General features: G+C 29.4%; 2 protein-coding genes across 5 annotated transcripts in view; one reads left to right on the forward strand and one right to left on the reverse strand.

Moving 5' to 3' along the window:
• Positions 1–10,424, forward strand: LOC122569727 (ATP-binding cassette sub-family G member 4-like). Of its 4 annotated transcripts, none has more exons than XR_006317550.1 (11): positions 1–2,398; positions 5,388–5,698; positions 6,234–6,407; positions 6,492–6,702; positions 7,286–7,393; positions 7,539–7,660; positions 7,745–7,913; positions 8,014–8,114; positions 8,429–8,589; positions 8,808–8,926; positions 9,013–9,147. XR_006317550.1 is itself a non-coding variant. In XM_043731239.1 (11 exons), the coding sequence occupies exons 1-11, from the start codon at positions 2,218–2,220 to the stop codon at positions 9,239–9,241; spliced, it is 1,881 nt and encodes a 626-aa protein (XP_043587174.1). In that variant the 5' UTR covers positions 1–2,217; the 3' UTR covers positions 9,242–10,424. The 4 variants fall into 4 exon arrangements, 3 of the variants coding, with proteins under 3 accessions (XP_043587174.1, XP_043587175.1, XP_043587176.1); XM_043731239.1 differs by having other exon boundaries at positions 8,429–8,584; positions 9,013–10,424; XM_043731240.1 differs by having other exon boundaries at positions 7,554–7,660; positions 8,429–8,584; positions 9,013–10,424.
• LOC122569725 (ATP-binding cassette sub-family G member 4-like) overlaps positions 9,928–25,799 on the reverse strand; it is a 23,888-nt gene continuing 8,016 nt past the window's right edge. The window contains exons 2-13 of the mRNA XM_043731226.1: positions 21,242–21,517; positions 15,459–15,642; positions 14,768–14,891; positions 14,394–14,539; positions 13,924–14,047; positions 13,628–13,742; positions 12,860–12,988; positions 12,631–12,752; positions 12,198–12,366; positions 11,849–12,105; positions 11,517–11,650; positions 9,928–11,276 (exon numbers count right to left, since the gene is read on the reverse strand). Of these exons, the coding sequence (XP_043587161.1) occupies positions 11,057–11,276; positions 11,517–11,650; positions 11,849–12,105; positions 12,198–12,366; positions 12,631–12,752; positions 12,860–12,988; positions 13,628–13,742; positions 13,924–14,047; positions 14,394–14,539; positions 14,768–14,891; positions 15,459–15,642; positions 21,242–21,449 (1,932 nt within the window). The 5' untranslated portion in view covers positions 21,450–21,517 and the 3' untranslated portion in view covers positions 9,928–11,056. The remainder of the gene's footprint in view (positions 11,277–11,516; positions 11,651–11,848; positions 12,106–12,197; positions 12,367–12,630; positions 12,753–12,859; positions 12,989–13,627; positions 13,743–13,923; positions 14,048–14,393; positions 14,540–14,767; positions 14,892–15,458; positions 15,643–21,241; positions 21,518–25,799) is intronic.

Below are 25,799 nucleotides of genomic sequence, written 5' to 3' on the forward strand. Positions count from 1 at the left end.
TCGATTGATAACAGCAAATTTTTTGTATAAATTATGTTCGTTTGGAACATATTAAAGTATAATTATATATATTATTCGTAGATTCCACGCCTATTTCCATAAATTTACGGTATATACGCCTACATTAAATATACTATACAACATTGTTCTAAATTTAAAAAGTCAGCAGTCGTTTTGTAATTATAGTCGATTTATATTAGAAAAAACGTAATATTATAAAAAATTAAATATGTTCATTTATTTTCAATTTGTTTCTAGCTTCGCATTTTCATTTCCAACATTTCGCGGAGAACATTTCTTTTGATTGAAAATGTTAAAGATGCTATCCCAGAATTATTAACAATATACATAATATTTTGATTATACTAATTTTACGCAAATATTTTAAAATGTGATATATTCATACTGTTTAGATTTTTTATAATGAATTATTTAAATATCAAACGTTAACAATAATTTTTTTATTCTGTATTCTTAAAGGTTCAGATAAGTATTGAGTTGTCCCAAAAGTTTCTTTCGCTTTGTATGTAAATAATGGATGCATAATATTTTATATCATGTCATTGAGCTATGTACAATTCATTCTTTACATAATATCATTTTCCCAGAATTTCTGGAATTTGCTAGCAAAATATCGTTCTAGATGCATTTTTAGGTCATTTATTGAACTGAATCTTTTACCGTGAAAACAATTTTTTAACGGAAGGAATGAATAATAATAATCTCGCGGAACCACGTCCGGAGATTATGGAAGATGAGGTAGAACAACCCAATCAAATGATAATAATTTGTTTCTAACAGCTAAAGATATATGGGTTCTGACGTTATCGCAATAGAATGCGACGTCTGTTCGTTAATTCTGGTCATTAGAAACAACTTATTAAATTTAATTGCGATGTTTTACCTTCTCCGTACTCTCCGGATATTCCATCGTGATTATTATTTATTCTTTTTGTTAAAAAATTCTCTTCGCGGTAAAAGAATCAGTTCAATAGATGATATTAAAATATCTAAAACAATATTTTTTTAGCAAATCCCGGAAGTTTTGGAAAAATAGTATTATGTCGTTTCTGGAGAGATAGAGGAAAGTAATAGATTATAATGGGTCGTATATAACTCAATAATTTGGCATAAAACAAAATATTGTACATCTATTATTTATTAATAAAAAAAGAGAATCTTTTTTACAACCTAATGTAATATTGATAGTGATAACATTTATTAATAATTAGCGGGAAAAAACTCTTTGTTAGATACAGTAATTAATAAAAACAATAAAAAAGTATAAAGAATTGTCGATTTATAAAAGTGATCGTGGTAGAAATGTTTTAAATGAAGTTACGCATGTAGGACTTCAGATGCAATGAACTCCAGAATGCAAGGTCAAACGGGACTGGACAAGCTTCCCGTAGCAAGAAAGTTGTACGGCCCTGTAATAAAGAGTTAATCGGCAGTCGCCGTCACGAATTCGTTGGGATCGCATATCGTTTCTATTACGTTCGGCATTAGATAAAACGTACCTTGGAAACATAATGCTTCTTCTGCTAAATAAAGTGAATTCAACGAACTACGTGAAAAATTCTTTTTTCAACGCGACATCTAACTATATGCAACTATTGAATCATAGTGAATAACGTACATCTTCTTTGTTAGCTTCTTGATGTATTCTCCATCAACTAGTGTAATCTCCTTGTTGCGTATAAAATTCTCGTATTTAATGAATCTAAAATTGTGAAAAATTAGTCAGCTGAACGTGTCCTAAAAATTGTTTACTAATTAGTAATAATTGCTAAAAATTTCAAATTATTATTTACTCACAATAAAATTGTGTCTTAAAAATCTGCTATTACAAAATATTTTGAAGTTTTGATTTTTGAAAGTGTGAACATACGTATATATATTGTGGTGTAACATTACTGGAAGCATATATATATGTGTATATATTTAGTATTCCTCTCGGTGGAATTTTGATTATATGAAACTAAATGATCATTTATATTTATTTTGTGGGGGAAAACATCCATTTCATAAGCAGCACACAGCTGAAACATTTTAAGCTGTAATCATCGTTTGTGATTGTGCGCTGTATATGTGATAACAGATGATAACATAGTGTAACCTGCGTAAATGCCCATTTTCGTGGGTCAAATTCCAGTGGTTTATCTCGACGATTAGTTTAAATATATATTTAACAGTCGTCGGATGTAAGAAATCAAGATGGAAGCGCATCATAATAATGCAATCGTTAATCCATCAGCGAGAATGATCGACGAAGAAGAATGCACCGTTCAACTGACAATGGGAGAGGATCAGAAATTTTTGAATTCAGATTCTCAGTCGGTTACCAAGATGCACATCGAGTTTGACAATCTTTCGTATTCCATCTGCTCTGGTAAAGGCAAGTATACTTAATGCGAGAGATATAGTGAGGTCGTAAATTAAAACCTAATCAGTGGTGATCATATGTATGTGTATCCAAAAGTGTATTCATTTTGTGGAAGCAGTTTAAATCTGTAAAAATTGTAAAATTACTTGTTAATTTTAATATATCAAATTTCTTTAGAATAATCGTGCATTATAAAATTAAAAAATAATAAATTGTGTATTGCTTGGACTTGTTTTCCAACGCAATGCTGTTTACAATTTGTTGAAACATTAATAATACGGAGAAAGAAAGATTTCAAACCATGGTTTGCAAAATTACATGTGAATTAATATATTAAATTCTTTTAGAATATACATGTGAACTAGAAAATTAAAAATAGTAAATTGTATATTACTTAACTCTGCTTCCAGATTCTATGCTATATATAATTTTTTAAAGTATACTTGCGAAGACAGAACTAATTCTGAAGATTTCAAGTTCTAAAAATTACAATTCTGAAAATATGCCAACTTTAATACTTGATCAATTTTATGATTTTACTGTACTATACCTTTTCCGCAAATTATACCGTCATTCTTAGTTACTTCGTGTGTATGAAGAAAATAAAACAACCACATTACTTAAAGAATGACTAATTATCGTTTTATTTATTAGTTAATTGAGGAGAATAATTTTTAAGTGGCATTTAACATTTACATAGTTGTCGATTAATCACTTCAAATTTAAGAACAGAAACCAATTTTTTTGTTGTTTATTTTTCTTGATTATTTCTTTTCATTATATTTTGTTGCTGAGCTAAGATACCTGATAGTCTTTATGCATTCTGTGACTATGTACAGTTACTTACAAAAGGCTGTATGAATCAATCTTTGAAATATAAAAAATTACTTTTTATTATAAACAAAAATAATACAAATTATTACATTTATAAAAAAAGAAGAAGTAAAAAGATACAAAATATAATTTTACAGAATTATACATACTGCTATTGTACATAGCTACATATTGAGTTGGCAACTAAGCGATTGTGGATTTTATCAATACCATCTAATAATTACGAATGTATTACGAATTCATTAAAAGGAACGAAGGACTCTTGTGTCTGTAGGTATCAATAACTGTTTACGATCTTCTTAGAATTAATAAAATTAAAGATTTTGTTTGTATTTCTGACGTTTAGTCTTTTATGAGGTAGATGTTTAGATTTTTTAAACTTATTCCAAAAATAAACGAATTTCAGTTAATATGAAAGTATACAGAATTTTATAACGAATTTTAGTTTCTTTTGATAAGTTGGATACATCAAATTCGATGTACGCATGCAAACTTTTTTAATTGACTGTACCAGTGATTATTAGTAGGTAAAAATGTTTTATTTATGCGACAAACATATGCTATGTATGTAACTTATGCATAAATGTATGTAATCCAATCAGTAATATGCGACTCCTAATTTTAATATTTAAAAATTTTTACCAAGCAGTATGTTTTTAAATCCAGCTATAACTATAAATACGAATGATCTGTAGGAACAAAAATGAGAATATTTTATACCTTATTTGTATCTACTCGCGTAATACTTTGTGATGATTTTTATTTATCTTAGCCAATTATTCGAACAATTTATTATAAGTCGCAAGTATGTATTTTGCATTAACCCTTTGCTTGTTAATGATGTGTGAATAATAGATTAACTTGTGTAATCGCAACCGCAATATTGATCACATTAAAATAGAAAATAGCATTAATGAAAGCTGAAGCCAAGGTCGAAGGTCATTTACGTAAGAATTAGAGAAAGAAGCCAATATGTATATGTGAATTTACTGTTTTAATTAAAAGACAAATTATTTTCATTCTTCTTCTATAAATGTATAAAATCATTGTAAAATTAAAAGAATGTCGTAACTAACAATAACAAAAAACACCTGTGCGTTTGCATATAGATAGTATTTCTGATAATATTTATTCAAATTTAACATAATATGAAGATAAGTATGTGCATTCACAATGTTTTAACCACAAGTAGCACACAACAAATGTAAATTATAAGTAGATTACGGATTTTTAGGAATTTATAGTATATAATTATATTATATTATACATATATATATATAATCTATGTACATATATAAATTTGTATGTGTATAATTGCACAAAATGTATTTAATATGAAAGAAAGAAGATTATGAAGAAAAAGAAGTAAGAAGAAAAATATGTAAAATATCTATAATATAGTACTTTCTATCACATTTGTTAGCTAAAATAATTTTCTACCGAGCTCCTACTTTTTTAATTATATTCCCAAAATTATGAATTTGTATAAAAGTCCGCAGTTTAATTATTGGGTTTTACAGTGATTTTTAATTTTACAATGATTTTATACATTTATAGAAAAAGAATGAAAATAATTTGTCCTTTAATTAAAACGGTAAATTCACATATACACTTTATCTTCTTTCCTTAATTCTTACGTAAATGACCTTTGACCTTGACTTCAGTTTTCATTAATGCTATTTTCTATTTCAATGTGATTGTGGATTTTGACGATATCTTTCTTAAAGTTTGGTACTTAACCTATTGTATGGCTTACTCTATACGCATTTGAATCATGAGTATTGGATTAGATTACTTTTTAACGCACGAGATATTTTTTATTTTCCCGCTTCCGTGAGACGATCGATTAGGCCATACAGATGAGTATATAGAGAGCAGTGATCGGTAAACGGTAAAATTGGCATTTGCTGTACTATCAGTTGTTTTGCTGTTCACCGCTTACCACTCTGTAATATCACGGTCTTAGGCGAATTTCTACAGTTAAGACATGGTTAAGACCTTTCTGGATCGAATGTACATAAGGCCAAATTTTCAAAACTATATATTTCCGTAAAAAAGATTTAAAATACTCTTGAAATAACACATAAAGATAAAAAATTTTACAGTCTGGATAGTATACTTTATACAAATTTATCATAGAAAAAATCAAATCTTTATCTTCTTACAGAAAAATCGAGAAGAATATTAGAGGATGTAACAGGATGTTTTCGTCCTGAGAGATTAACGGCGATTATCGGTCCTTCGGGCGCTGGGAAAACGACATTACTTCGTATTATATGTAACCTGAAAAGTACAAATGTTAAAGGATCGATCACAGTTAACGGTAAAGAATGGAATGGCAAAGCTTTCCGAAAACAAACATGTTTCTTACCGCAAGAATTTGCTTTACAACCTCTTCTTACTGCCAGAGAAACGCTCTACATTGCAGCACGTTTAAAGGTTCAGGGTATTCGTGAACTACGCTCCTTCAATTTGATTGTACGTTCTATATGTACATCATTTGCTGTAGAAAGTAATATGTATTAATTTGTGGTTATTCGTTTAAGATCCTTGTGGCGAAATGTCATAAAAGAACTTTTCTTTAAGAATTTCGAAATTTCAAATCATTCAAATTTGAAAATTTGAAAATTGAACGTTTAAGAATTTGGAAGTTGGAAAATTTGAGAATTGAAAGTTTAAAGATTTGAAAATTCGAAGGTCTGAAAAATTACAATTCTCAATATTCAAATACTCGGAAATTCGGAATTTTTGAAATTTCAAAATTCAAAATTTTGAAAATTTGAAAGTTCAGCAATTTGCAAGTTTGAAAGCTCGAAAATGTAAAAGCTTGGATATTCGGAAATTCAAAAGTTTAAAAACTCGTAAGTATGAAAAATCAAAAGTTGAGAGTTTAAAAATTCACAAGTATAGAAGTTTGAAACTTTGAAATATTAAATTTCGAAAATTTTGATCAAAACACAATTATACATTTACAAGTGAAATATTCCATATACATGTATATCTAACCTTACAGGTGACGGAAATAGCGGAAAATTTGAATTTGACAAGCTGCTTAAACACTTTAGTAGAGAATCTAAGTGGTGGAGAACGGAAAAGATTATCAATTGGTGTAGAAATAATCACAAAACCATCTGTCTTATTACTCGACGAACCAACCAGTGGGCTTGATAGTACATCTTCGAATCAGGTTTATAACACTAATCCTATAATATGTAACTTTGAAAAGTGATCTAGAAAATGTTATTATTTCGAATAAAAATATTTCGGATAGGTAATTGGACTGTTGCATAAAATAGCAAAAGGAGGTTGCACAGTCGTTTGTGCGATTCATCAACCCAGTAGTCGTATGATATCGCAATTTGACGATTTACTGGTTATACATAACGGGACATCGTTTTATTGCGGAGCTTGGGAAGATGTTTTCTGCACGTTCAGTGAAGCAGAATATGTGTGTCCTCAATTTTATAATATATCCGAATTTGGTAATATACGTATATGTTACTATTTGAAGAATGCAAAGGAGAAACAGGGAATGACAATTTTAACGAATTTTTTACTTTCTTCGTACACTCCTGTGAATGCCCTTTATCACTAGCTATATCGTATTAATGTGAATTAAAATTTTCTGCGTCTTATAGTAGTTATAACAAATTGAGGTGTAGCGACAACATATTTTTCATTTTTTGCAATTTAATGTACTAATTTACTCTTACTTATATTACTCACTTACTATATGTATATATACATACGCACACATATACTATATATATTTATGTATAATACTTACAGTATATTACTTAAAATCATGAGTGAAAGTTGAGAATGATATACAACAAAATGAAGAATAAAATATTTTATTTTTATATAATATCTATGAGAAAATATGATGTTGCGATATTATACATGTATATTGTGTGTGTATATTAAAAAATAAATTTTCGTTTCCTTAGATATGTTAGAATTTGACATTCCCCCTTTTTCCGTGGAACCTTCATTTGATAATAAATAAATTAATAATATGAATCTGGTAATTACTCAACATACTCATTGTTAATTTCGTTGTAGTTGTAGAAGTCATAACTGGGGAAAGAAGTGGTGATTTAAATAATCTACAGAAACTTAGTCGAGATAAATACTTAAAATGGAAGAAACACTTCCAACATTCTATTAGAGGTAATTATATTATCTTGAAATATTTACATAGAAATTCACTATTTGTAAAGATAATATTAGAATAATTTTTTACTAGAATAGTTTGAATAGTAAATATTAGTCTAATGTTAAAATAATATTGAATAATCTAGTACAAGTATTTTAGGAATAAATGTTACAGTCGCTGCAAAATTGGATAATAGTACCGACATATCGAAGCTATCGTCTATATGGCAAGAACAAAAGATTTTATTATTAAAAGCACTAATTTGTATTAAAAGAGACAATGTTAGTAATTACATCAGAAATTAATAATTTGTAGTAATTCGCTTCATTTAAAAATTTCATTTTTGTACAAATTGTTTTTTGTAGACTTTGACAAAACTGAGATTCGCAGCTCACGTTGTAGTAGCTTTTCTACTAGGCATAGTATTTTACGATTCAGGAACTAATGCTAGTAGGATTCACAGCAATATAGCTTGTGTATTTTTTATTCTGCTGTTTTTATATTTCGCGAATTCCATGCCGGCTGTGCAGATGTGTAAGTTAAGTATTTGTTAGCATTATTTTTACAATATTAGAAATCTAAGCATCAAATTAATTATTACAAAGTTTACGTTAAATTTTTGCTTTACTTACAGTTCCTATAGAAGCTGCAGTTTTTATACGAGAGTACTTAAATAATTGGTATCATTTAAGGTCTTATTTTTCTGTAAAAGTATTGTCAGATTTGCCATTACAAGTAAGTGTAATAGTAGCATTTGTATAATACATATATGTTTGTTACTCTAATATGATAATTAGACTGCGGATGTCTATGCATTTATGGGAAATTTAGAAGCATAAAAATATTTAGAATGCCTGCAATATGAAAGAATATATAAAATATCAAAAATAAAATACTCATTATAATATTCAGTAGGGTAAATCTTTATTTAGGTTCCATTGTTTTATTTAATTATGTTTGTAAAAGTATAAATTTGCATAAACATCCTCAATGTAGTAACAGTATATTGATTAAAAATATTATTTTTAATATAATAGTTATCTTTATAGATTCTTACACCTTCGGTATTTATTTCAATTGCATACTATATGACTGGTCAACCGATGCAATGCGATAGATTTTTACGTACGTGGTTGATTTGTATTTTAACAACAATTCTTGGACAATCATCAGGAATGCTTGTTGGGGCTGCATTCGATACGCATGTAATGTATGATTCGAAATAATTACAACGTGACTGTATAGGGTCAAGTATTCTCCTCATGTTCGCTGAACATACATATTGAGAACATACATATTACGTCACTTATAACATTTGTATCATTGTAATTTTATGTAATTTCATAATTCAACACATTAATTTGATATAAAAACAATTCAATTATGTAAAATTAAAATAATACTAACAAAATTAATTAATATTTTCAGATGGGAATTTTCTTGATTCCTGCACTCAATATGCCAATGATATTATTTGCCGGTTTTTTCCTAAAATTTAGGGAAGTGCCATCATTTCTCCAACCTTTGTGTTCCATTAGTTTCTTTAGGTAATTAATACATTTCATAATTGATAAATATTTATTTTTTTTATAAAATTAATTACAGAAAAAAAATTATTTTTGATTTTCTGTAGGTATGGATTTGAAGGTATTTTGCAAGCAATTTATGATGGAGACAGAAAAAATTTACGATGTGATGAAATCTACTGTCCATTACGTTCACCTAAAAAGATCTTAGAAGAGATAGATATGCCCGCAATTTCCTATTACATGACTGTATTAGGTTTATCTGTTTGGATAGTGTGTTTACAACTCTTGACATACTTGGTACTTAAATGGAAAGCACATAAAGCCAAAAGATGATGTGCTTAAATGTATCTATACATACTTTTCATATGATATTGAATTAATTAAAATTTATATAACAAGATATTATTAATACTTATATTGATATTTTTGTAAATTTTGTCATTGTGATATTTGTATACAATTAATAATTATTATGTAACTATTATATTATATAAATGGTAATACTTATTCTTTATTTAAGACATATTTACATACGTTCCGTTACAGCTCGTAAGCCAAGCAATTTATGAAAATTTTCGAATATTACACGTGTTGCGATAATATTTATCAGATTTTATATAAATAGATAAGAGCACTAAATCTTTTTTTATAATACACGTAATGCTTCTATTTTTTCACTTCATTATACTTTCTAGATCTAAAATACGGATTTTCTTAACAAGATAAATATTTTCCATTATCTATGTATGTTCATATTGCAAATATCGAACACTTTTATACTCGATCAAGAAATATTCATTCGTAGAAGTACTATATCTGAGAATAATCCAAAGGTTATCATAAGTTTAATAAACGTATTCTTTTAGAAATATCTTTCAAATGTTTTACTGTTCCTTTAATCGTAATCACAAGTCCAAAGTATTTCCGTAAATACTCACATAATGTAGCTCACTGACGACGGGAACAAGAATGCTTTGAATAGGATTGTTTCAAAGTTGCAATTGATTAACTACGATTTCTTCGTCCCACCAAATATAAATATATTAATAAAATAATTGTATAAAAATACTTTACATGTACAATTGATAATTTCAAGTACAAAAAGGGCAAGAAATTTCTTACATCATACGTTACAGAATAATGAACTTAACAATATCATTTTATACAGAAGTATGAGCAGTATTCAATTGTATAATTAATTGTATAGATGTACAATTAGTTGTATCATTAACAATTTCAAGTAGGAGGAGCTAAAAGGTTTCTCACGTTATAAATTATAGAAATATGAACATATAAAATATACTTATAAAATAAAAGTCTGCGTAACGTACAATTGGAGAAGCAATTTTCTCATTTTATTTCGTAAATTGATATGTAAAAAAATATACTTGCATTGATAATTGACGTTCGTTGAGCAATTTTAAAATATCACGTTCAACTTCCGAAAATATTGTTTCGGAAAAATGTATCAGCTTAAATATATACTTAAATTACAATATAACAGCGCGTTTCTTCTCGTCTATTAATCTTTAGTGATGGAATTATTAAGGTTATTGAAAAAAATTATTCTATCGTAACGTAATTTGACCACGAAAGATTAATTTACAATTTAGACATTCAAATGTCAAAAATTCTTATTATTATTGAATATGAGAAACAGAAATAATGAATAAGTTAAAATTGATTCCAGAATAATTCTAAATTGTATTATGTTATTACGAACGAGTAGATATCACCGACATTATTCTCGTTTAAAAAAAAGAAAATCTGGTATTTACAAATTAGAGATATCACCAGATCATTAATTAAACGAGCTTGATTAAACAGTTAATTAAACCAGTTTAATAAAAACAATGTCTTTAACTTAGTCAGAATTATACAAATTTTTCAAGAATTCATAACTACCATATAAACGTATTTGTTTTTTAGAAACCGTATCAAAATTACTTAAGAACCAATTTTATATCTCTATAAAAATTACCCTGTATTGAGCAGAAAGTATTTGCAAAACTAGAGAAATAGTATAAATACATTCTTCGATTACCTTTCATGTAACGTCTTATACAGCTAAATAGCGATCGTTTATCGCTTACGATACAAAACAAAATCGAAACAACAAGTTCGAAGATCACTTTGAACTTAATCGGTTTATCGTACAGACATGATCTTCCACTTAAGAAGAAAATACGCGGCACATCTCGTTAGTATAAGTATTATTATAAGCGCCAAAATGTCATTCCAAAACTGATCACCTTCCATCGCAATATCAGAAAGGAATTTTGCTGGATATCTGTAATGGCAGTACAAATTTTCGTTACTTTTGCAGAATAACACTGGTCTATCGAATCCATAAATTGCACCGATATATCTGTAAATTCATAAAGAAAATTAATTTAAACATTATAGAATAAATTAATATTATTTTTACAGAAAAGTTAATTTTTTCCAATTATTTCATAAAAAAAACTTTTATGTTAAAAGATTTTAATAAAATATTAATATACAATAATGCAAAAGTAATGTTTTAGACAATTGGAACAAGGCTGCATTACTTTTGTTATCTTTAAAATTTGTGACATATTTAAAAATATAAAAAAAGGAATATTACCCTTCCAAACCATATCGCAAGAAACTTATATATGTACCCCACTTAAGGTAATTTGGTATATCACGTAATGTAACACCAAATCCGGCGAACATCATCAATGGCACGGTCAAAGTTGGTCCCACGAATGTTCCGTTCTAAGATTTTAAGGAGATATGTTAAATATCTTCTAATTATGAAATGTTGTTGGTGCTATGAATGGCAAATTCATATTGTGAATTATATGATTATGAATATAAATATGAATATAATATTTTATTACATATTTTTGTATATTATTTTCTATAAATACATAAAAATCGGCAATTTAATTATAATTATTATGATATACTTACAATTACATTGCACACCGCCCCAATCATGAGACCAGCTCCCTGTGATATTAGAACCACTAACAAGCTAATCGCGAAAAACATGAAAAATCGTGACATTTCTAATGGTTGGGACGTGATTAAATACGTTATCACCGTAAAAAGTAGACAGCATATTATCGAAATCGGTAATTCGATGACAGTAATGGCCGTATAAAATGCTTTTAAACTGTACCATCTGTTGAAATGTTCTTTTAATAGAATGCTCATTTGCATAGGAACTGAAAAAATATCAAAACCCTATTAAAAATCATATTTAAAAATTATCAAGAATTATAATAACTATCACTAAATTATGAACAGTTTTACGTACAAGTAACTACGGTAAGCATCATTGTGGTCATCAAATGATGTATAAGAATGGAAAATAAAAGATTATAATTATCTAACACTCTGGCACCGTCGGTCCCAGCTTCAATGAAAACCATACCAAGCATTAAACCAACGACTATATTGACTATGATTCGTAAATATGTTAATGTCTGTAATAGAAAGATATCAATTTATTTGAAGAATAGTATTTATTCATCTATGACATTTCATTAAGTATAAGCTTATGAAAAATCATTCATCATAAAGAGAGAGATTATATGACTATATAATGAAATAGTAATTACTATTACTTGTAGATTACTAAGGATAATCAGAAATAAACATCACATCCTAACAAATTAAATTAATAAATGCATAATTAATAATTGTTTAAATTGACAATCTTGTAGATTTTGCACTTTTATAATACTTACAGTATCTCTTTTAGACTTTATAAAACCTCTTTCAATCAGAATTTTAATCTGATGTATTAAAGAAGTCGCATGAAGACTACTTCTTCCATTTAAATTCACATGCTTCTTAATCGGATGCAACGCTGCAAAACGAAGAAATGAATGTCATTAAAAAAATCATTCTCGACTTCGATTTAATTTATATATAATCTTATTAAAATAATGCAAATTTAACTCGTAATAGATATACCTTTCAAATTATTTACAGTTACAAGAGTATCAGCATTTTGGAACCATTGCGTACTCCTGCCGTTCTCTGAGCCCGATATTAACATCGCTATTTTGTCATCTCCATATTCACCGCAAGCCAACTCAATTACTAAAACAAAAAGCAATAAATGAAATATATTGGGCAAAATATCTAATTTTCGAAAAATGAAGCATTTTCATTTAGCACGAAGAAATTTAAACAATTTTCAAAAAACACCCAAAACGCAATATTTTATATCAGAAAACTAAACACTATATCTGATTAAATAAATAAAAAAATTATTTGCATAAAAAAATACAAATGTGTGTGTGTCCGAAAAGTGTCTTTCTTTTACAGATACGTCTTTTACAACGATACATCTTTATACAAACATGAAACCTAATCTGTCGAACGTTGTGGTCTTTATTTTGATAGAACGAAATGGATCATACGTAATTCGATAAAATAATATAAAACGGAAAATGTTGTGCGTCCATTAATTCCAATATTTTCCATATTATTATTTATTATCCTTATAAAACGAAAGAAACTTTTCGGACGACCTAATATAAATTCTAATAAAACGTAACAAGAATTCTACGTGAGACCATACTGGGAACCAGTGTACCGCTTTGTAACTGCCTGTCTATATTAGTCTTCCATAAATATCTTAAACGAACGTTTTGACAATCTGAACATTTGTTATTTTTGGCTCCACTGATTTACAATCTCGCTATATCTCTCTATCCAACTATACGTCGCTCATACCGTAATCAGCTGGATTGTAGTATACAGGACATGGCAGTTTAACGTTTTTCAAATAGGAAACCAACTGGGTGGTTGCACCATGAAATAAACATTCTCCATTCGCCAGTACATAAACCTGCGATCATAAATACGAAAATAAAAATGAAGTCGACACCTAGGCATACAAAACATAAAAGTCTGCATCTTGAATGAAACATAAGAGATACGATCAAAATGCAGACATTCAAACTATGATTCAACACAGGCAACGAATAAATTGTACAAAAAAAAAACCTACGGCAAAAAGTACCTCGTACCAGATCAAACAATTGAAAGAGCGAGGCGCTAGGTTGATGTATCGTGCAGACGATCGTCCTTCCTTGCCGTGCGAGCAGTTTCAACAAATTTACCACATGCATACACGATGAACTGTCCAGACCCCTGAAACATTCACCATACTATATGACTACTGTTATCTCTATATATTATTATCATTAGATTGCATATGTTTATGCAATTATATAAGTGAAACTTAAACAGAGATTTGATTTAACTCATTAAGGACCAAATAACGATTTATCATAATGCTGTAAATATTTGAATTGCTTGTAGAAGCGTTATAGTATATTATTATTATAAACAGAATTTGATAATGTAAGGTGATTTTGAAATTTTACAAATGACATGTTGCTGTAAGCGTTTGTTTTGAATATTTTATATATTTTTGCATATTACATGCATTCAGTACATTCGTATATTCAAATTTCCTATAAATACATATACTTACGTAGTGGGTTCATCGAGAAACATAACAGTCGGATTATTAACCAACTCCAAAGCGATGGATAGCCTCTTTTTTTGCCCGCCACTTAATTTTTCCGTTAGAGTATTCATATGCTCATATAGACCTAAGGTATTCAGGATGTCTTTAATCTAAAATATAATATATTATTTAAATACATAACTTTTATTGCATGATTTTATGAAAATGTATTCATAACATTATAGTAAAAATTCATTAACGCATATTATATGTATGCTTACAAGAAAACTTCTTAGATATTATAGATATAAAAACAGTTAAAGTTTAAAAAGCCAGGACTCGATATAAAAATCACCAATTTTTTCCAAATAAGTATACTACTATAATTACATACGTACTATCTTTTCCTTCTCGTATCTAGGGGTGCTGGTGGGCAGTTTGAGGTCAGCTGCAACAGTCATGTTTTCAGCGACTGTCAACAGAGCTTCTAAACGGTCATCTTGCGTGATGTATGTGCTACATCTATGGCGATCACATGGAACATAACAAAACAGCGGTCAAAGATAAGAATACATAATACGAGCATACAATTTAATTACAAGCCACATCGTTTGAATTCATTACCTACTGTCTATTCCCGACTTCCATGTGTGACAATTATCTGTTTAATGACAAATGTACAAAATACTTCTGAATAATTATGAATCTTCTATTTGTAAATATAACGGAAATATAATAGAATATAATAAAAATAACGAAAAGGAATGACAATTTATTTTATGGAATATTAGGGAACAGTAAAAAAATTTTAAATAGTTAAAATGTAATTTAAAAAGATAGGTTTCTAGATATATAAAAGGATTTAAAAGTAAGAAGAAAGTGAGAATAATTTCAAAAGAATTATTATAATGAAAAACGTAATCTCTATTTATATATGTATACATTTTTTGCATTGTTACAGTTACTATATACCAAATGATTTTTAAACGAATTCATTAATTACCATAATGGTATTTAAGATAATCTAGTCTTTGGTCACGTAGAGCGTTCAATTAGCATATTCATGATTTCGGACGACACAATGCTTACTTTCGAAAAGAATTCAAGTGTCGGACATGACCGTTGATGTAGATGTTTCCATCCATGCCAGTCGTCCTGAATCCCGACAGGATATCCAGCAAGGTCGACTTCCCTGCTCCGGATGGGCCCATTAACGCGATTAAATGTTTCGCTGGAAGTCTTCCATTGATTCCGTGTAATATCTCCTTTTGGCCTGCAATATGCCTCATTGTAAAAATAAAGAGTACACTAGATGTGCATGAATCAGTGTGATTAGAGTGATCACATATGTATGGATATAAATATATTGTGAATATAGGATACGATCGTTTATTATTAATATTAAGAGATGTTGTTGTTTATAAGAGTCAAGAAATATATTTTCTTGAACTATATTTTTATTAAATTTTTTAATATTTATAATATTACAATACTAATTCTATAAAATATGATTATCAACGATTGACATTAAGCGATTATTTGCAAAAGTTATTTTTCCAATTTCGAAAAATCGATCTAATTTACATTTTCTGAAAATTTTTATTGTATTTTTTTAAGGATTTTTACAGGCTTTGTAAATTTTTAAGAATCTCAATTATCTGTGCATAAACTTTGCAGATTTAGAATTAATATTCCGGACTTTGCAGACTTTAAAAACTTCCTTATGAATCAAGACAAAATCCCGATTAATTAATGCAATACTACTATATTTGTTATTAACTATAAACAACGAGTTGCATGTTTCCATACTGTACAAATAAAAAGATCTGTCAGCGTACTGATCTCCATGTGTATCTCTATAAAGATGAATGTGACAAAGTTCACATACGCGTAATTTTTCTCTAGTTGTTAAAAATGCATGTTACTTGGCATATACGACCCTATATCATTAAACGTTAAATGTCTTGTTGATTATTCAATAAAAACAAGTAATAAGGTCATAGCATTATCATCAAAATAGAGATTGGGAAAGACCTAAGAGGAGGTAAGATTATCGACTATTGACAGAAATGTGAAATATCAATTTACTGTCAGAATTAGAGGATGATTATCTTACTAGACGGTGGCCAGTGGCTCGATCACTGCGTGAGCATATGTAAGAACTAGAAATAGGAGTGTGAAGATAATACCAGGAATTCATCAGAAAACTAAGTTATGTCTCCACTGAAGCAAAGAGGAACCTTTTGTCATTTTACGCTGCTGCATGTTCCAAAATATTTACAACAAGTAATACTTATAGATATACTTTATCCATATTAAAACAACATAATCTGAGGAGCATCCGGGTCTTGTTTCGATTTAAAGGTTATTTGTTGCTAGCAACACGTATACATTGAATACACTTATACATTTACTTTGTTGTTACGAAACAGGCAACAAGTGGCGACTTTTTCAAGAAACATGCAACAGCAATAAAAACTTTCTTGGTGTTGCTTCAGTGGAAACAGGGCTTAAGCTATGCTATGTTATGGAAACCTTCAATAATTACCAGAATTTCGGGACCCAGGTTCTGCAATTATGGAGAAGCAGAAACGATTCTATTCCAGAAAACTGAGATCTTAGACGTGCCGAACGTAAAAAAGGACAACACAAGTGAAAGGGAAAAGGGGACTGAAAGTTTGAAATGTTTGGTAACATATAGAAACTTTCTTACCGTTGATTGTTGATCAAGGAAGCTTCTACCAATATGTTTGTTACATTTTTCTGATTAAAATGACATCAAACACGATACAATTTGGAGCATATTTACTTATTTAATAAATGATAACCATATTAATATTAATTGATTTTAAAAAAATCAAAAATAAAACAGTTTCACTTTCGAATTAGTACCTACATACATCGCCTGAGCGATATATGACATTGGATCATATTACACTACTCGACAGTGCCGGCGCAAGGCAGATTCAGCGCGTTCGCCGGAACCCGGCCCGCGTTTTGAGAGGTCCTGCGGTCTACGAAAATTACCCAATTAAAAAACACCGATTTGGATTAACTTTTTACAGAATGATGATACCATTAACAAATGCAAAACATTTTTTTAGTAGCAATGATTCAGTTTAAAGGAGTGACGAAAATCATCAAAGTTCAGTGTAACTCCATAAAGTCCTCATATCCTGGAAACTACTTTAGATAAAAAAATCTAGGCGCTTTCAGAGAAATGTACTTTTTAGGGAAATTAAACTACATCAATAGCTTTTTGCAAATGTCATACATGATTGCAGATTTTGTACTTTCATTGAATCTTTTGCCCCTTGAAAGTGAATTATGGATGAGAAAAAAATTACCTGGATTTGTTTAATAAACTGCTTGAAAAAATAGAAATAAGACTCCCCAATTTTTGGAAGTCTGTTAACGAGTCGTAGTTCCTACGAACTTGCATAGGAATTAGATATAGCAACGTCTGACATTTATTAGTTGTTGTGTGTCAATTGCCGTCTTACGGTTCATATGTTTTAAACAAAAACGCCTCAGGCTATTACATTGCTACGGTCTTTGATGTTGAGCGTTAATCAATCTGACAACGCGTGGCAAGGACTGTGATGGTTACGTTTTGGTAAATTTAAGACGACGAATATTTTTCAAAGTTACATTGTGGTATAAACTATGACATATACATTTTCAAAACGTTTGATTTCTGGTAAGTACTTTTTTTCAATTATTTCCCCTCGTTTAAGTTAAAATCAACCCTAACTGAAATCGCGTGGCAGAAAAAATGTATGGCAGTCATACAAATGAAATCCAATACATATAACTAGTTGAGAATTTGAATTCGTTATTATTAAATTAATTTCACCCCAAATGTTAAAATTTTGATTAACTGAGCAAGAACGGAGAAATGTTTCAATTATATACAAACTAATGAAATATATAGTTTATTCTATCTTGCAGTAAATGTTTTTTGGCACACGATTTTATTTATTTTTGTAACGGACAAAATTTTGTGCACAGAAATATGTTTTTTTAAGAACCGTTAAGGCTAGCAGAGATAGAAATCGTGGACGGAAATACTTAAATGAGGCTGTAAAACTGAAATGGAAGGAGCAGCGAGACGATTATATTAAACAACAAACAAACAAAATTTTGAAGTATGTAATTGAAGCTACTAGTCATTCAAGACAGCCAAACGAAGGTAAAAAACATACGGCAATGAATTAAATCCCTTTGGAAGAGGAAAACCAAGAGTTAAGTACACCTGTGAAGGAAAATGAAGAAGACATTGTCACGACCGGCACACTTCCAATCCGATGGACTGATGACGGAGATAAAGATGTAGCGGCACTCAGCGACAATGTATATCGCCGAAGTCACAATGTATATCGCCTAATCAGCCATCAATATCCCAACGGTCTTTCCGCCGAATGTTCGAGAAGAAGGCGTGCGTAGTAACGGTCGAGGACGCCTAACAAACGCGTGGATAGTGAGGATATTGAGGAGTGAAAAAGGAAAAAGAAACAGATCCGATCAAAAGTCAAATTGTAAGAGCTTCAGTCACGGCTGGAGTTCAGAAACAAATCATAATTAGTGTAAATCAAGTGTTAAAAAAATAAATTCTCTTTTTATTTTTTTTATATTTTATTTTTCTTTCCATCTCCGATTTCTTTTTTTTCTTTTACGTGACAACATCAATGAAACTGAATTGGACGAAAATGGAAACAATAGAAAAACGAGCGATTGTGAAACTCATCAAGAAAAAGATATTGAAAATGTGGAAATTGAAGTGCAAAAAGAAGAAAACAGAAATTTCGACGCAATAAGAAGAGCAAAATATTATTCCATTTTATTGGATTGTACACCAGATGTGAGCCATCAAGAGCAATTATCGACTGTTCTTCGTTATGTCAACATAACAGACGAGGAGGTTGAAATCAAAGAACATTTTATCAAATTTGAAATAGTTCACGATACAACAGGAAAAGGACTATCTGAAACTATCATGCTCATTCTGGATCACTTGGGAATAAAAATATCCGATTGTCGCAGACAAGGATATGATAACGGTGCCGATATGAGGGGAATATTTCAAGGAGTACAAGCAAATATATTACGTGTAAATCCGAAAGCGTTTTACCATGCGGTAGTTAGAATTTGTTATTGAGAGATATAGCAAAATCATCAACCCAAGCACTACATTTTTTTGGTGTTTTACAAAAGATTTATACGATATTTGCAGCATCGACATCGCGTTGGGATGTTCTAAATAGACACGTTGAAAAAATTACACCTAAACCATTATCAGAAACTAGGTAGGAATGCCGTTTTGATAGTGTAAAGGCTATTCGATTTCATGTTCGCCTGAGCAATAAATTGACAATTGGGATTCTGTCTATAGTGCGCAATATAAATGAATTTGAATTTATTGCCAGTATTATCATTTGATACGAAATATTAAAGCAAATCGATAAAAATTAATGCAAATCGATTTGGCCACGAAGCATCTGAAAGGTCTTAACGTATTCTTTGCGGAATACAGAAATGAAAGATTTAGCAGAGCTATGATCGCAGCAAATGAAGTTGTAAATGAAATGGGCGTAACACCAGATTTCAAATCATCATACAGGGGCAAAAAACGGAAATTATTCGATTATGAAGGACAGGATGAATCATCGACGATCAAAGAATACTTCCGTGTACATTAGTTTTTAAAAATAATAGATGCACATTAGTATCCTTTAAAAGTAAATTCAAATTATATGCAAATCACCAAAATATTTTTGGTTTTCTATATATGAATGAGATTGGGAATTTAATAATGAATATTTATTAAAGTGTTGTCAAGATCCTCACTTACACTTGGCAGGAGATTTATATGGAACTGAAATGTTTGAAAAAATTAAAATGTCCCGCTCAATAACGTAAACTAATTATTCGGCTTTAGATTCGATGAATTACATTGTAAAGAACAATCTCTCGCAAACATACCCAAATTTATTAATCGCATTATAAATTATGTTAACGACACCAATAACCGTGGTTTTAGCAGAACATAGTTTCTCGCCATTGAAACTAATAAAACATTATCTGCGATCATCCATAAGCCAAAAGAGATTTTCATCTCTGGCTATTCTGTCAATAGAAAGTGAAGTAGCAAATTCAATCGATTTTGTTATCAAAGATTTGGCATTGAAAAAAGCGAGAAAAATTATTTAGTATTATTATTGGATTGTATTATTATCTAATATTCATCTTATAAAAAAATATACAATATGTAATAGCATTTGTAAATAAATAATTCCTCGTTGTAAAATTTAAGTGTAAAAGCCTCGTAAAATTTTTGAACCGGCCCGGCAAAAGGTCACGCCGGCCTTGCTACTCGACCGTGGTGAGCCGTCGAGCTTCACGGTGCGTCAAGAGGAACCTCTCTCTCCCCCCCCCCCTACCCCCGTGGTGGAGATGACGACCATGCAATTAGAGAACAAGAAGTTTATGTCTGCGGTTATCGAAGGTTTCTTCTGTTACGATTAATAATATTTTTCGAAACATATACATATGTGAAATCGTTTCCACCAAAGCTAAACTAAACTGTACTATTAGCTGTGCTACTAGTTTAGCTTTTGGTTGGAACGGTTCGGTACATATATACATATATTAAAACAAATATTTTTAAACATGACATATCATAGCATAATTAAACTTAGCTTTGCAATGAATCTCCGGCTTTAAAGAAACTAAAACAATCTGTGTATCCTTTTAATACTTCAATTTATGATTTCACTATATTTCACCAATCAAGAATACATGACGTCAAAGAAGTGACATAGATAAATGAAAAAAGGAACAAGGAAATATCGAAACACTGATGCTATTCTAACCTTTCTTACAATCCAGTGACACGGTATACTTGATATTCTCGAACATAATATCAACGGTATCCACCGTGTTGCTTCCCATGAAACATCTTCCATCCTCAATTTGTACATTTTCTACCTTCTTCTCTGTCTGCTTAGGCATAGTGTAAACCTTCGTATCGACTGCATTCGTCTCCTGGCCATTGCTCATCTCGTGCATCACTACTTCCATTGTCGAGTATTTTGAGCGAGCTAATTGCTCGCCGATTAGTTGAACATACACCAGCAAACACCATAAAACTGCAGTCAGAAAAATGAGATATGATCAATACAGAAAGGAACATAAACAAACAGAAAGATACAATATTTATCATCAATTATTTCTACATCTAGCGTTCCGATTTAAAAATTTGAAATTTACCGCCATCTTAATACTATGATAACCGATGACAACATTTGTACTTAATATACATTTCTGCGCAAAATTGTTAGAATATATTGTACTTTTAATACAGTTTTGGTATTTAATTTAATGTATATCATAAACTTAAAATACTACAGTATATTATAATTTATATTTTATAGCACAAATTTTATAAATTTTAATATGCTGCTACCTTATTTCCCCTGTCAGATAAAATATCTAATTAAATAGTAGTAAAATTCCTTTGCATGTTTTAATAATTACATAGTTAACCTTTTTATACCGACTTTGAAAAATAAGCAAGTATCAATGTTCGACGTATATTTTTCTTTTTTTTCTTTTATGTATGTTTGCCAATTACTTCAAAATGGCTGAACCAATCGGGATAATTCTTTGTACATCTTACAAGGTATGTTATAGGGTATGCAGTATTAGATTTAGCTATCGGGATCAAACATTTTGCATGTTCTAGAAATTGTCCAAAGAATTTGTTGTTCCAATGTACCAATGTTCCAATATTCTAGTCTACCAATTTCATTTACGTGTGTTCAGTGATTGCTCTACAATTGTTGGACTGACATCAAGATGATTCCAAAACAGCAGCCGAGGTGAATGTTTTGAAATTGCGTTGATAAATTTTATTGATATATTCCGTTGCAATATATTTAGTATGCTGTTTAATAAGTAAATGGATAACGTAATCGTTGTTGCATATATATCTAAATCAAATACAAATAAAATAGAAATTACTTCATACTTTTAGCGGTTTTTGAAATCGATAATATCTTTTAACAACAAATTTTTTATTTCAGTTTACAGTTAAACAAATATTATAACTGTATTAAAACTTTTGACCAGGACTCTAGACATACATATATACGTATATGCATATATACATGTATATATTCATTTTTCTACTTACTTATTTCTGTAATTATTTATAACTTCTATTTTTTATTTTTACAACAAATATTCAGAGTTCAGAAATTTCTCGACAAATGTAACAAAAACTAAGTAGTTTGCTAATTGACATGAAAGTTATGCTCAAAACTAATTGATCGCCATAGTTTTAATTAGGAACGAAAACATGTCTATATATTTAAGTAAGGTGTATACAATATTCTAATAATATCCTTCAAGTTACGTGATATGACTCAATCCATGGAGTCTTTTATTCATTCCAGGAAATGTGTATTGCACACATTTTGCTGCTCTGAATTTAAAAATGTAATATTTTAACATAAGAATTCCCTCCTACTTGGAATTAATTACACTGTATCCCCAATACCTTTTACTTCCTCATCCCCTCTCTGGTCCTTGTACACACCCATATTGTTCCCATATTCTTTTCTTTCTCTCTGTTCTTTATTTCTCATCTTTTTTATCTTTTTTCTGTGTAAACTGCAGAAGCGATATTTTTTTGTGTAAGACAAATTTGGATTGTAAAAGAATGTAATAAAATATCATTGTACAAGATACAAAGTGAGGGTATAAAAAATGATGATTGAAACCCAAACGAATGATTATCATGAAAACAAGTTATCTTATACAATAATCTTATATGACTTATATGACCTACGAAATAATCACATAAGTGTCATCAAAATATATTATCTCTGTTATTTTTCAAACAATGTGTAAATCAACACGCAACTGATTTTAGGTCACAGTTAAGATAGTTTGGATTAAATATCTGAATTCTAAGATTATAATTCATATTATGGATCTGCCCTCTGTAGCACTCGATCTATGGAGAAAAAGCTGAATGATACCCTAAGAATATCAAAGACCCTTATAATAATTAAAGCACCAAGCAATTATTTTACAATTAATCGAATCGTCACTTAGGGTACTTAATTTGCATCTAACATGGGTCGCCTGATTCTAAGAACTTCCCAAAAAGAAAAACATGCATTCTTCAATGAAACTAACATTAAAATATAACTAAATTAGTGGATATTTATATGTATATGTATGTTATTATAATAGTTGCACAAAAAAGTTTGTATCTTGATATCATGCAGAAATAATATCTTTTAACTTGCCTTCACTAAAAAATTTTACTACTTAAGTCATCCCTCAAAACCTGTTATATGCTTTCAAACGCGATAATCAACTGCATTTGATAATAAATTTCTAACTGAATCTCAAGTGTAAACATACTTATTTTTAGCTTCGAAAGAGATATATTATACTGCTGCCGATTAATTTTATTAATTACATTTCTTCGTAGGAATATTCAACAGAAATAGAGAATGAAATAATAAAACAAACGTACTGTAATAATTTAAAAAACTAACATTTTTTAGTATATAAAATGTGCAACAGTTTCTTATTATTTTGGATATTCAGCTCTGTTTTTGAAAACGTGACTTTAAATTGAAGAATGTAACTTCCAGTTTATATAAACATATAAGTTATATATACATATGTTATATGTACATACGTAGATTATTTAAACGTCAGATAGCAAATCTTCAAATAAAAAAGACATTTATATGCTGTTACATACAATTTGATCTAAAACACAAGGATCAGTAATAGACAACTACTTCCGGAAGCCACAGGAAGTTACCACGGATATCTATTTGAATTTATTATTCTCATGATAAAAGACATAACCGGTTTTTATCACACAAGTATTTAATATTTATCATCGAAAGAATGACTTTTTTTGTATACATTGCCATTCATTTTGCTTATAATTGATTCCATTTCCAAAAATAAAATTATAAAAATATTATAAAGATATTAAAAATATAAAAAATTATAAAGATAAAAATTGCTTCACCTTTGACACTTGACTATGCCTGATCAGCAATTTAAGTATGCATGGATCATGATAATGCTCATCGATCGGTCAGCATTTTAAATAATATTAATAAGGCGGCGAACATACATACAAATTCATATTCTTATAAAGATAAGTAAAGAAATGGAATTTATGCAGAAAAGTTTACATGCCAAATATTATAACAAGTACTATTAAACAAGTACTTTGGAAATTTTATATATTTCTGCATATTAGACGCATTCTATACATTTTTTCATCTTCAAATATCGCCTAAATGCATAAAAATCCGCAGTTCATTAGCTACTCTGCCTAAACACGAATTGATTTTTGTTACGGGTATAGGTTAAATCGCGCGGAACACTTGCTAGCGAAGTTTGACATGATTTAACGAAAACCAAACGGAAAGTCGACGTTGATCCCAGATTAGATTAGACTAATCGTTCTATGACTACAAAGTGATTTAGAAATAAATGATAAAACTTAGTGTTCTAATACTATCTCTAAGAATAAAATAAGTGATATAAACATGAATTATTATTGCAAATATTTCGATATCCAGTTTTAGCTGATTCACTCAATTCTGTTCGAATGTACAAGAAACTCAGGCATTTGCATTGCATCACATAGTCGTGATTAACACATACAGAGATTCACCTTGCAGAGCAACACCTCGTCGATACCATTAATATCATTAATATGTTAATATCATTTCATGTGCAATAAGTCTATAGTATTGTAAGTAAAGGAAACGATTTTGAAGGAATAGGCAATTTTCTTGAAAAAAAGCAAAGTTAGAAAACCTTTAATTTCGATAAAATAACGATTATTTATGGATTGTTAATAACAAACGTTGAATAATCAAATGTCGGTCTAAAGGAAAGAAAAACAAAATATTCTGCTTTATGGCGCGTATTCATTTAAAAAAGTAATAAAAACAGACACAGCTTATTGAGAAGTGTTCGTTAAAAATAATTGAAGTTTATATATAATATAATAATGATCATTACAAGTTCGATATGTCAACTTCGATTAGTCATTAAGTTTATTGCAGAAAGTAAGCACATTAATTAAAACAATTTATTCGTCTCTTTATATCGGTTGCACATCTTTTTAATCTTGGTTTTATCTCTTTATTAATTATTTTCAAATTGATTTATTTCTGATAATAGTATTTGTCACGCAATTTCAAATTTTCCATAAACAATCATTACATGATGAACAAGAAAGCAATTCATATGTACGTATACATATGACATCGTTAAGAAGAAATCGACGACATTGAAACATTTGATCGTTAAGCAAACTTCCTCAAAGAGAACAAAGTGGTTTATCTCTCCTGGTGATAACTCTAATCTTGTTTATAG

The sequence above is a fragment of the Bombus pyrosoma genome, linkage group LG7 (assembly GCF_014825855.1).
Source record: "Bombus pyrosoma isolate SC7728 linkage group LG7, ASM1482585v1, whole genome shotgun sequence".
Taxonomy (NCBI): domain Eukaryota; kingdom Metazoa; phylum Arthropoda; class Insecta; order Hymenoptera; family Apidae; genus Bombus; species Bombus pyrosoma.